At 36.3% G+C, this 13838-nt stretch overlaps 1 protein-coding gene across 3 annotated transcripts in view; it reads right to left on the reverse strand.

Moving 5' to 3' along the window:
* LOC139964780 (low-density lipoprotein receptor-related protein 2-like) overlaps window positions 1-13838 on the reverse strand; it is a 144372-nt gene that overhangs the window by 33430 nt on the left and 97104 nt on the right. For all 3 annotated transcript variants that reach the window (XM_071966743.1, XM_071966742.1, XM_071966744.1), the window contains exons 50-52: window positions 6340-6456; window positions 2990-3115; window positions 2078-2206 (exon numbers count right to left, since the gene is read on the reverse strand). In XM_071966743.1, coding sequence (XP_071822844.1) covers window positions 2078-2206; window positions 2990-3115; window positions 6340-6456 — 372 coding nt within the window. The remainder of the gene's footprint in view (window positions 1-2077; window positions 2207-2989; window positions 3116-6339; window positions 6457-13838) is intronic.

Raw genomic sequence — 13838 nt, forward strand, 5'->3', positions numbered from 1 at the left:
GGAGACAAATTAAAGGAGCTTTGGCAAAAAGTGAAGGCTCAGATTTTTTTAAACAATGGGGATTAATTGTAATTAATTAACTTTTGACCAAAAATTTTTAGGCATCACCTTATTCATACACAATCCAACAATCATCAGTTCAACTTTGAATATGATCCATCAAAATCTTGAGGAGATTGAGATATTTGAAAATATTACAAAGAATGACCCCCGATGACCCCCTAAATGACATTTGACCTCAATTTTCCGAACACCCCTCGTAACTCTCATCCCGAGGAACATTGTGACCAAGTTTCATTATAATTGGCCATACACTGTACGAACAGGGGCAATTTGAAAATATAGGGCCGCGGCCCGGGCCACAAAGGACCCCTAGTTGATCTTTGATCTCAAATTCATGAACACCCTGAAGGTAAAACTACCATAGCACTATCGTGACAAACCCTCAACATTGTACCATGGAATCTGTAGGAGAAGAAGCATTTTGCGTATTTCCACAAAATGGCCCATTACGGCCCACAGGTAACCTTTGACCCCAAATTTTGGACCATCTCTCATGGCCCTATACCCAATGGTCCTTGTGTCCAAGTTTCATGAAATTCCATCAAACACTGTGCGAGTGGGAGCGGTTTTACCAATTGTTGACAGATAGAGTGATAGAGTGATAGAGTGATAGATGCCGCACTGTAACAATAGCTCACACCAGCATGCTGGTATGGGCTAATAATTTATAAAAATAAATTTGAATTAAAAGTGATTGCAATCTTATGTTGAGTATTGTAATACACTGCACAAATTGAATCACCATGGGGCCTCTAGCCACACCCTAAATCAACAGAGGATGCTGACATAGTGGTCATTTCTAGTAGTACGAAATTTGACAGTTTGATGTTGCAGTCTCTGACATCACTGAGAATTCCTTTGAGGATCTCTAATGAACATTTCTGGGTAAAGTACTTGAACATTCCCTATGGTGTAGCATATACGAACTAAAACAGTTATTACCAGTAGCTTTACTGAGTGATATCACTTGGTAATGTCAATCGGTAGCTCCCCCTAGCTAGATAGTTGACATATTGGGCAATGTATTGTAGGCCACATAGTTTTATGATTCAGTGTGTAAGTCAATGAAGAATTTGAAGGACTTGTGCTGTGACGCAATTCTGTATGAAAAATGTGTGATTTTGACACACATTGACAGAGATTTGCCAGTTTTCACCTAAATCCAATGGTAAAAATATGTGAACTAATCAGGTTTTTGGTGACAGAGAATTCAATGTCTAGTACAGATTGTCTCAGGTTTGCCACAGACATAGAAATACACATTTCCACACCTTGTCAAATAAGTCCAAATCCTCAAGTTTCCACCCACTTTCATATGATGTCTACGCACACACTGTTAATTTTTATGGTCTTCTTTTCTTGCTTCATAGCGTTTTTTTATTTCTGTTCATTTGTATGTTACCTCGTTCCCATGTAATCGCTGATACTGAGTGCCACAGGTCTTTTGTATTTAAGGATGAAATGGAAATAATTATGGTACAAAATGGTTGAATTGGAAATAGGAAGTGAGAATCTGAAATTGAGAGGACTTAAGATTCTGTTCAAGGCTATCTCTGCTAAAGAATCTAACTTGACTCAAACACTATGCTTAGCAACCAAGCATAGCAACCAAAATGTTGAAATAAACAGGAAAATGTACAGGAAAATTAATTGATCCTTGCTATTATTTGTCTGAGAAATAAGCTTTATTGTTAACTTGTAAAGTTGCTCTGTCAGTATTTGGCCATAACTGTCATATTTCTTGGACTAACAGCTACCAAGTGGTTTGTGTTGTCATAGCAACTGTGTTACAATGTTTAAAAGCTATACACACAAAGTTCCAAACTATGCACACACCTTGTTTGTCTTAAGAGGACAGGGTTGTGGTTAATTTCAGTTTTCAACTGATGCTTAACTAGTCAAGCTAATGACTTATAATGTTATGGGAGTTAAGTCTCTTACAGAATTGAAAAATTGATCAAAATCAGCTCAAAACATACTTTAAACAATCATCATCATCAAGTGAGGAACCTACCACAATATAATGGGTTTTCATCAGATTCATCAAGACAGTCATTATCCCCATCACATATGTAAGTTCTGTGGATGCAAAGGTTGTTAAAGGGACATCTATTCCAGTCCAGCGGACATGGTTCAGGATCCACTGTTAGAATATGAAACAAAAGTAGCCAGCCACAAAAACATTACAAAATATAATATACAGTGATTACGAATTGAAATCAAGATTCTGTTGTTTTCTAATAATTTCTTTACAGAGTCGAGCAAATCTAATCGCAACAAAGCAGTACCACTAGTAGTAGCAAATCCGTCCTAATTAAATGTTGTTGTTTACTGACAAACAAATTTTTAACACTTTAGAAAACCAGCTAGAACTGACACTGTCATCAGTTTCAACATGTGCCCAACATCTCACCATGAGAAAGAAACCAGTCACGTGGGAGACCTGAAAAGCTTTCACCACCAGAATGCATCAAGACAGGTTGAACAAAGTAACTCTCCTCTTTTTTTTCATAACTAATTAAATAAATTAATGTTGACCTTTCATGTAGGCAGGGATGGTAGTATTTGGAATAGAAGTAGGGGCAGGGGACGGCGGAGGTAAAGAACTTTATCAAATACATCAAACATACAAGTTGATGCTTTGATTTCTGTCTTCCTTTAAGCTTACTTATGGACATACACAGAAACTTTGCATAGTGTTATACACAGCTTCACTGATATATATATACTGTGAGTTGCAGTGAAAAGTTTATTAAACACAGCCTCCATCCGAGCAAATCCGAGCAAAACGAGCAAATCCATGCCTGTGCATTCACTATTTCTACTAAAAATAGAAAAAAAAATAGATTTAAAATATAGATAAAACATAAAAAATAGATTAAAATAGATAAGAATCATCTAAAAAAATAAGGATACTGCTACATACCACAGTCAACTTCATCACTCGCTGTTTCATCAAGGCAATGGTTAGTGCCATCACAAACATGCTCCTTAGAAATACAACGACTGTTGGAGCATGTGAAGTCCGCTTCTGGACTACAGGTAGGATAAGCTGCAAGGAATTAACAAGAAAAAATAATTACATACATTGATCATTTATTTGATTTATCAATAAAATAATTACATCAAATCTACTTATCAAACTATTAAAGCCTAAATAAAGTTAAACAGCTCTCTGGGTTTGCTTAGAAACAGTTTGATACAGCGTATTAGCATGATAGTTTGAGCATTCCAATTTCATTTGAAACAATGGAGGCACAAAATATTTTTGAAATATTTCAAAGTTGTTCTTTTTGTAAGTGATTTACCACTAATAAGAAAGAAGGTTTTTGTCACAACTTTTTAAGAATCAAGTAGAATTATTTTCAATTAAATCAATTCAAATATCTGCTTTAATCTTGTCTGTATTTTACTTTAATTTCAATTTACTCTATATGCGCTGTCTTATTCCGTTTATTCAGCCAGGCATGTCTAGCTTTCTTTAAAGAGTGAATTTATGAGACTCCAGCTCAAAATCAATAGAGGCCTCTGTGTCATATTGGTCCCTATCTCGATCTTCTTTAACGTCACAATCGGTAGTCTATGACTAGTCAGATCTAACACAACTGTACTATGAGTTCTCATCACTAGTAGTTTATACAATTTCGTTGGAAGAAGAGATCTTTTAGAAACATATTTCTGACATTTCAAATTTCAAGACAAGCTAACTTGTGCTTTCTACAGCATGTTTTCCTGCACAAGTGGAACCTTGAACTAGCCAATCACCCGGCTTGTCAGTGCACAAGTTCATCGGGCAATTGCACAGCTCGTGGTCTGTTCCATGAGATAGCGTAAGTGTGATTCAGAGATCGTAAACAGTACATACATTAGGACAGATAAAACAGGGCACTCGTTTGTAATGCTGGAGAGCCGCTATAAATAAATCTTCAACAGATCATAAATTTATGCAGAAATGTTCGTTGAATCATGCAAAATGGGTTAGAACTCACTTTACTTAAACGAGATACAAACCCAAGCATCATTTATTGATCTATCTTCCACTAACAGCTAAGAGAGATCTTATTTTATTTGGGAGATATCACAGGTTTAACGTTCCTTCACCTACAATTTCATCATCAAGAGCGCTTTTGCATTGATGTTATTCTTTCCTTCATTGCAATGTTTATTGCCATGGAGACGGCTCTTGCAAATTATGATGAAAGTAACAAATTGAAGCTGTTTTACGTGGCCTAAGCTAATCCATGCATTAGTGGCAGCGTCAGCACTGGCAACATTCTACCTTGAAAGTATTAATTTTAAAAAAAAAACAAGGAGAAATTAATTAAAGGTTTCATATCCTAGTGACGCAACAACATCACAGATGATACAAAATGACAGTTCCCAGCCACAGACTTTTAAAACTAGAATATCTCTTAAACAGAGAATTTTTCTTAGCTGGTTGAAGGGAGTTGTTCGTCTCAAAGAAGTTTAAAGATCATGGTTGGGGTTTGAGTTCTTCAAGGCAAAAATTCCAAATTTTATATTCATATGTATAACAAAATATTCCACTGATGGCACATTCACAAATCACTTCACAATAACCATATTCTTGATGCATATTTATCTGGCTTAAAACAACTTATTGATACTTAACTTATAAATAGCAGAGTGATTGATCATAAAATGAGGGGTTGAACATATCCTCTCTTATTTTCATACTGAAATATCCTTTTCCAAAGAAGAAGATAAAATATCTCTATAATAACAAAACTGGCAAAAGAAGATAAGATATCTTTATCATAACAAAACTGGCACATTAAAGCAGCCTACAAATCAGGAATTGAAAGTGACTGCCTGACCAAACATTCAAAATGTATCACATTACTTCTACAAATCAATAACAAGATTATAAAGGAACTCAAAACTCTTTCTAAGGAATATTTCTTTACTGACTTCACAGACCTTCAATAAAACACACAACAGAGGCCTAAAATTGAATACACAAATCAACAAGTAGAGAACCACACCTCGAGACAGTTGGTTTGTTTTCCAACAACTAGCAGGTTTTTCCCTACAAGTATTAGATTACATATGACCTACATAGGTCATTAGAAATGGATACTAAAAGAAGGAACTTTTCCTGTAATTCAATTCTTTTAAGGAAAAAACACAATCTTTTTTAGTCATGAAATTGCAAATAAAAGATTTCACAGGATGACACTCGATAGTATCAGATATGAAATACTGCTCATACAAGATTTTGAGAATGAGAGTTTGAGAGAGTTCTTTACAATATTGACAGTGTAAAGTCTGTGAACATTGCTATTTTGAAGGCAAAATAGGAAAAACAGACCTCAAACAATATTGATAGCATATTTACAAACATTAGTCTACTTTGCACACAAGATTGTATTCATTAGCCTAATGTATTTGCATGCTGCTACTTCTTAAGGGCAAACTCAACACTAAGAATACGACTAACACAGTTTCAAAGAAACAGTTTTAGGTTGTAACAAATGAAACTGGTGCATGATCCCTGGTCACACTGTAGTATTGAAGTTGCTGTGGCTTCTGACTGGTGCCCCCAGCTAAGTAATGGCTATATGGATAACTAAGGGCTGGATAGCTCAGTTGATAGCATGCTAGGTTTTTAACCCAGAGGTCACTGCTTTGAATCCTGCCCTTATTTCAAATTTCTTTGTTCTTTTCAAAATCTATAAATTTCCGAGCCAGTGTTTCATTATACTAGCTTCTTGTCTGTTTTGCTTACAGGGCTGTAGTCATACTTGTAACACATTCTTTAAGTCCTACTACAAGCTAATGTTGTCTCTTTGGAAATGTTAAATAAAAACATGTGAAGAACACTGTCATTTGAGTGAATCCGGTGAAACAGAATGAAATGAAATAAGACAGATCCACACCCCAAATATGAAGTTAATCCTTCATGGAATTTTTGAGTTACCTTGTTTACAAGCAAGTGTCACATACATACACAGACGCACGCACTCACTCTCAAAACCTCATCATTACTTTTTTTTATGTTATGTTATGTTTACAGTCTTGTTCAGGGCCAAGGCCCTCTCACACGACTTCACAACTTAACCCTGGTCATTGGTAACTTGTCACACATACACACCAAAGTGTGCACAATTCAAACAATCTCTCCTGGGGCACCACAGTGCACCACAGCCACGTGTCTCCCGGGGGACTTCCCATAGGTAGAATATGCATAGATTCCTTATGCCTCGCAAGGAATCGGAATCAAAAACAAAACAAAAACAGAAAAGGCAGCCTTACGACAACCGACTTCGTCTGAAAGATCTCGGCAGTCGTTGTCGTAATCACATAACCAAGCAGGATGGATGCACCGACCGTTACCGCAAGTGTATTCTGTCTCATCACAGGAGTGATCAACTGAAAGCAAAAAGGAAACAAAAAACACACAAGTTATATTTCTATCTCGCAAATTGGTTCTTGGAAAATGGAATGATGAAAAGTAAAACTTGTTTAAGCACAAACTAATCTTTCATAAACTTTCTGTAGTATTGGCAATGAAAATAACAATATTATTATTTGACTTTGTTATTTACAGTATCATGCAAAAAAAAATTATATTTGAAACTGAAAGCAGCAGAGTATATGTTCAGGTCACAATAAGTTGGAGGAAACGAATCCACTTCTGCTTTGAAGCAGGTTTTAAATTCTGTTCTGATGCAAAATTGACTAACTGTTTAGTTTGCAAAACAGTCAGAATCTGTATAAACCAGGTTTGTTTTATTTATTTCTGCAATCTTGTTATTACTGCAATCTTGTTATCATTCTGTTATCTTGTTATCATTCTGTTACCTTGTTATTTCTGCGATATTGTTAATACTGTTTAACTTATAGAATGAAGTTTACTAACATAACTAGACATAACATAATTCATAACATAACATAATTCAAACAGTGAAGGCAGGGATGAATACAGGATTATAAATTGGAGGGGTCTGATCCCTTGTGGGGGGGGAGGGGCCTGAGGGGTTTGGTTTTCTCCTCCAGAAAAAAGTTATAACTGTGAAATGGTGCATTCTGAGGCATACTTACAGTATTAGGTTATAAAATAGGTCTATAAAAAGGGCAATAGGATATGCAACTGTTATTTTATGTTGACTCTCTGACCCCAGCCCTCTGACCCCAGCCCTCTGACCCCAGCCCTCTGACCCTACCCCTCTAACCCTAACCCTGGGTACTAATTGGATTGCATGAAAAACAAAGACAGTGTTATATGTGTTGGACATGTAAAGTACAATGTTACGTGTACAATTATTTTGCAATGTACTTTTCAAAATAACATAACCATCATAAATTTTTAGAATTTCATATCACAAAAAAAAAAGAATGGGCTTTATCAACATGTTGTATTTTACCTGCACCTATATTATATCTATGTTTAAATCTTAGACTAACCTGTTATCTCTTAAACTTTCCTCTGTTTTTCCCTGCACTGTATTATCTATGATAAAATCTTAGACTAACCTGTTATCTCTTTAACTTTCCATTCTGTTTTCATCTGCACTGTATTATCTAAAATAAAATCTTAGACTAACCTGTTATCTCTTTAACTTTCCATTCTGTTTTTACCTGCACTGTATTATCTATGATAAAATCTTAGACTTACCTGTTATCTCTTTAACTTTCCATTCTGTTTTTATCTGCACTGTATTATCTATGTTACAATCTTAGGCTAACCTGTTATCTCTTTAACTTTCCTCTGTTTTTACCTGCACTGTATTATCTATGATAAAATCTTAGACTAACCTGTTATCTCTTTAAAATTACATTCTGCTTTTACTTGCCCTTTTTATCTGCTTACAACAGACGTGCCACTTATTTGTTTTTCAATACATTATAGATACAATACATTATAGATGCATATTCCCCAAAGTTTAATGTTTTTTATGACTATACAGTAATCTCTCTAATGAATATGCCTGCAGTCACGGTGAAACCAACGAACCATCACTAGAACACACAGATCAATATCAAAGAATAAGAAACAGTATGTCCATTCGTACAGGTAACATGTTATACAGTTACGTTCCAACAGATGATTGTAAACAGTGCTGTACACAATACATGACAAATTACATAACCGCTGCTATAATAACAGGGTAGCAACTGGTCATGTTGCCATGGTAACAGGCCATTACAGAAGACATATCAGTGCTACAAAGTACAAACTGTTAGGATGTGTGATAGGAAAACTCTGGACATACTATTGATATTTACTGTAATTTGTAAATTATTAGCGGATTCCAACAATTTTAGTGTTCCTGTCAATCAAGATATTATTAACAGATACCCACCACCCCCATCCATCCCTGCATATCATTTTATATCCATCCATATCCATCCATCCATCCATCCATCCATATCCATCCATCCACATCCATCCATCCATCCATCCATCCATCCATCCATCCATCCATCCATCCATCCATCCATCCATCCATCCATCCATCCATCCATCCATCCATCCATCCATCCATCCATCCATCCATCCATCCATCCATCCATCCATCCATCCATCCATCCATCCATCCATCCATCCATCCATCCATTGTCTTTCTAAAACTCGGCTGTACATGAAAGTCAAATCTTTCTTAGTCTGAGTACCTGTTTTCACTCACAATATGCACTTACCCATCTATTTGTATTTACAACAAAACTGATTGTGCCATCATTCCTCAAGTTTTGAACAAAATGAAAATTGAAATCTCAGAAACAGAGACTTTTCACAAACATCATCATTAGTCAGACTAATTATGCTTGGTGTAATACCTTGAATCAGGAACTTGTGTGACAGCCTCAATACATACATACATTGTTATTTTTATAAGCTATGCAAATACTTAAACTCTCAGGGCAAAAAGATTTTTAGGTGATATTGTGAAGGACAAATGCTGCATTCTGCGAGTTTGTCGCAGCCTTGAAACACTGCAGTTAGGAGTTAAGGAGGTACTTGATGACATCAAAGGTTACATCAATCCACAGATGTTAATGCATCAGTAATCAAAACAACTAGCAATAACCCCACAGAATTGCTTATGAAAAAATTAAATTGAAAAATTTCATTAAGTTTTTTGTGTACTGGATTAAATTTGATAGCGTCCTAGTTATTTCTCAGTTAAGACTATAAACGGAGGTCCAATCGACATGAAAATTGGGTTACCAGTTCCCTTTGGTTGAAAAGTGGGACACATCATCCTGGGGGACCAAGGTGTTCCCTTTGAAGAAAATTTGGATTTTCAAGGACTTGGCCTACATACATAATGGTGGCATTTTGTACAGCTTAATTAATACCCCGAGTAGCTCGTTCATTCCACAGGTTTCACCCACCAAAGCTTATTAGGCTAATACTGGAGACATCAATCATGCTTGCGTGTTTAAGACGATTATATCATGCTTCCCAAAGGGACGCATATGGTGATATCATATTACATGTGTCCTATTGAGTTGGTGCAATATAAAAATTTTTTAAAAAAACAGTGAAACTCACAAAGACAATTAGCAAATTGGGACAACTAAGATTATTGGGACAAAAAAGGTTCATTGCAAAGACGGGGCATATGGTAATCAACAGTACATATGAACATTTTGTGGTATGGTCAAGATTTACAACCCAGTGCAAAATGCAAAACAGCAATTTTTTTTTTTTTCCAATATTCAAACTACAGAAACAAAGAACTCCAAAGATCCAGTTCAGTAACTATAGCAACATAAAATGCAAACCCAATCAAACAGCTTTGAACAATATTCAGCACCAATCACATGGTATATTAGATCAGCTACTGTACCATAGAATACAATGTCTGCAAAGTTCAGGTTTAAAAGTGCTATCCATGTTTGTTTTGAAAAGTAACACATCTCTTGAGAGGCATCATAACAATATACTTGATACTCCATTAATTTTGAGACCTTGCGAGATGCAAGCTTACAAACATAATCACCTACTCTAAATGGATCTGAGTACATTTCCTAGTGGTTCCGATACCGTAACATATTCATAGTGTGGTATTAAGCCATATCAATATTAATATTCATGAACTTGTGCACACCAAAATGAAGACGATTATATATTGACTAATGGGGCAACACATTAAGGAAGGTACCAGGAATCAGTTATCATGTTGACAAAGTCTGTTTAGGGAAGCCTCGCAAATCTAACCGCCATGTCCGGGCCGGTGGATTTTTCCGCGGCTGTAATGAGCACAGCCACAAGCAGATAATGAGTCACACTTGAGTGCACACTCTCTCCAAACCACCCTCCACGCTATACAGTTACATTCACAGCCGCGGTCAAGTTTTTACTAAGCCGATTTGAACACAATAGTGAGTTGAACAAAACATCATAGCTAAGTCTCAAGGTATTCGAACGTTTCAAAAAGATAGTGTGTTTATACGCCGTAATTTATCCTAGCAAAACTTCTGTGAAAAATAAGTAAGGAAATGTGAATTTATACTGCAGGAATCTAAAATGCTATCTTTCTTATTTTCCCAGTCGGCCAAGTAGGAACAAAAACTTTCGTTGCCTTTTTGCAAGGACAAGTTTCCTGAATTTTTAAGATTTAAAAATCTAAAAAACTGAAATCACAATCTCACTTCTTGTACACGTGCATATAAGCGTGAACCAGAGCCTAACATACGGGAAGACTTTAGAATAATCCTACTAAGTTGTATAGAACAGGACCTAAACTACCTAGCTAAGTGAAAAAAAAATTGGTTGACTGTAGGGAATTTTTCGCACTCCAGCGAAGCTGTACTTTTGTTTTAGCCAGCTAGATTGTAGACATCATGAGGATTGAAAAAAATGACGATAATTTCTTGTTAAAGAAATTTGAAATAAATGTGGAAAAAATGCGATTATCCTTTCTCCGTTTTAAGTGTAAATGTTTTTTCTAGCATTCCATGGTTAAGAAAATTGAAAGAAATAAAGTTTATCAACTTCATTTACTGACTTTTGAACTTCGTAGAAAAAAAACCGTCCTTTACAACTCTGAAAACCAGTAGAGAAATTAGCAATTGGTGTACGAGTAAGTTGGTACACCTTTCAAATTTTACGAAAGATCGAGCAAAATACTTTCGAAAAATTCACGCGAAACTGGCATATCGTGCTAAATGCAACTAATGTCATGTAGACAAGGCTCTAGTACACCCATTTATGAATAAACCATACGACCACATCTGGCGGGGGGAAAAGAAAGTATTTTCTAGAATTTCCACCAAAAAAAAAGAAAAATTAATATCCTACCATAGTTAAGTGTATAGTAAATAGCCTAACCACTTCGCCGGTTACGGATCTCACGTAACAACAAAAACACAACTAATTGTATTTTGCGAAGTTGACGTTTTCTACAAGGACATGGAAACAACATTTAGCATTCAGTTAATCATGCCAAGTGGCCTAAAACATGGGATTAAAAGGTTTACTTTCATAAAGATAGCCATACTGTAGCTATTGGGGTCTTGATATCGTGCTATGTCGATGGTATAGACTGTGCCTCGAGTGTATCATGGGGAATAGATTGTTTTGTTCATGCGGAGGAGTCGGTTGGCTTGAGGTGTGTTTTAGTTACCTTAATGTTACGGGGATATAGCTTTTCTTGAACGTCTAAGATAATATTTCGCGTAACTTTACCGATCCTTTACTGACTTACCTAATTAATTCTAGAGTGGAGCCAAAATAGTTTACTCCATGTAAAGTTTTTTGGAAACGTGCCAAAAATGTTAACAAACAGGTGTTACACAGGGGGGTTGCTTGGCAAGGTACTGTACCTGGGAAAATCCGCAGCCCATGTACAGTATGCCTACCATGATATTTAAGTAGGGGTAAACACTGCAGTTGTAAACTGATGTACGTATAGTACACGCTGTTCATTGTTAGGCAGTCTCGAAACGGGGCTTTGCCGAACGTAGTTTGTTTCATAATATCGACAGTTTTGTAAGTTAAACTTTTTAAAGATTGTAAGACCGATTAAATCTCTTTTCATTTTATCACATAATATAGCAACTCTCACTTGTCATTTTCAAATTTTCATCAGTTTCGTGACAATTTAAATTCAAAAAGTTGTCAGTATTTTAAATCCTCAACTGCGAATTTTTTATCGCCAGACAAGCAAAAATACTAAAATTTTCCGGGGCCTTTGCCCCCTGGACCCCATACAAGGGGGTTCCACCCCTTGACCCCACCGGGGCACTAAGGCGGCCCGGGCCCCTGGACCCCACGCCATTATGCTCGCACGCAACAGGGGTTGGTGGGAAATCGGCAGTTGTTTTTAGTGTGTTCGCGAACACACTAAAAACAACAAGGAAAAATTATCGTATAATTATCGAAATATCACGATAATCTTTGAACTATTTATCGTGACGTTAAAAAGCAAATATCGCCCAACCCTAGTGGGGTGGGTGCATTACCATTACGTTTCTGGAAAAAATTTTCGAGTAGCCTACACATGTCATTATCATACTGGGGTTGAGCTATACAGCAGCTTGAAGGTTCTCTGCTTGAAAGAATGCAATACAATGTGGAGAAATAAACTGGAACTGTATCGCACATTAGCATGCATTAAAATTTTCACCGAATAGTAACTTATATCTCTAACCACATGGCAGCCTAACACACTAAGTCAATGGGAAAATCAAGCCTAAACCATCTGTTTATTCGTTGAATTTATGTCGCAGTTAGCTTCAGAGATCAACGTTACGGTCGATGTTCTCTCTTTAACATACATATGTGGCATAGCTTAACTATTGTTTTGCTTAAATTCTGGTTTGTCAATATGGGTTTTCTGAAGTTCTTGGGGGCATATATTTAATGCAATGGCTGATTCAGTTTTTAATTCATAGTTACGTACCACTCGTTGAACAAGGCTCATAATGTATAGGCCCAGGTAAAGGCTGCTTTTATCGAACTTTCGAGTAGCGGAGTTTCACAATTGTTCATAAGAGACCCAAGAAATTTTATTTGTGAGGTTTGATAACGTGGAAGATTTGCAAGAATTATATAAAGTACTGAGTCTCGGACATTTGGTAGTGGCGGATTTTAGTGTATAAGTCACTTTGCAACATAAACTACCGCTCTATTGACTGTCAAAACCGCAAAAGTTAATCCGGTCACTTGGCCAAGTTTGCTCATTGTTTGTGAAGAATAACCAGCCTTGTGTTGTCAGGACACTGTGCTCATTACTCCGGCTGGCAACCAGCTTGTGTGCATTCAACCATGGGACCAATATGCACATGCATAATGAGCAAGGGGTGCGAGATTTCCGCCGGCCCGGAACCGGCGGTTAGATTTGCGAGGCTTCCCTTAGTAACATAATATAAAAACAGATACATGCATGAATATTAATGAAGTCAAATTTTATGATCTCCACAAGCATGTATCTATATACTTACATAATTATCCAGCACATTTTTAAAGTAGACTATACTATTTCAGCAATATCTAATTAAGAAATTTACAGCAGAACAACGCCCAAAATACGCAACATTTCCAACAGTTTCCCTTTCTGACTCTTGAAAAAGCGTTGGGTAATCCCCTATTAATACTGACTGTCTATTCATGAAGGGATCATTGATTTTACTTCCCTTTAGATAATAGGAATGTTGTACTGAAGCAAGTCTAAGTACTGTCAGTATAGATTTTTTAGGATTCAAGTTTTCTCAAAAGAGTTCCGTACCACTGAAGACATCAAATGACCTTCGACCTCTACAAAATCATTACAACTCTTGTACTTACAAAAGCAGATCCACAT

This window comes from Apostichopus japonicus, chromosome 23 (assembly GCF_037975245.1).
Source record: "Apostichopus japonicus isolate 1M-3 chromosome 23, ASM3797524v1, whole genome shotgun sequence".
Classification (NCBI taxonomy): domain Eukaryota; kingdom Metazoa; phylum Echinodermata; class Holothuroidea; order Aspidochirotida; family Stichopodidae; genus Apostichopus; species Apostichopus japonicus.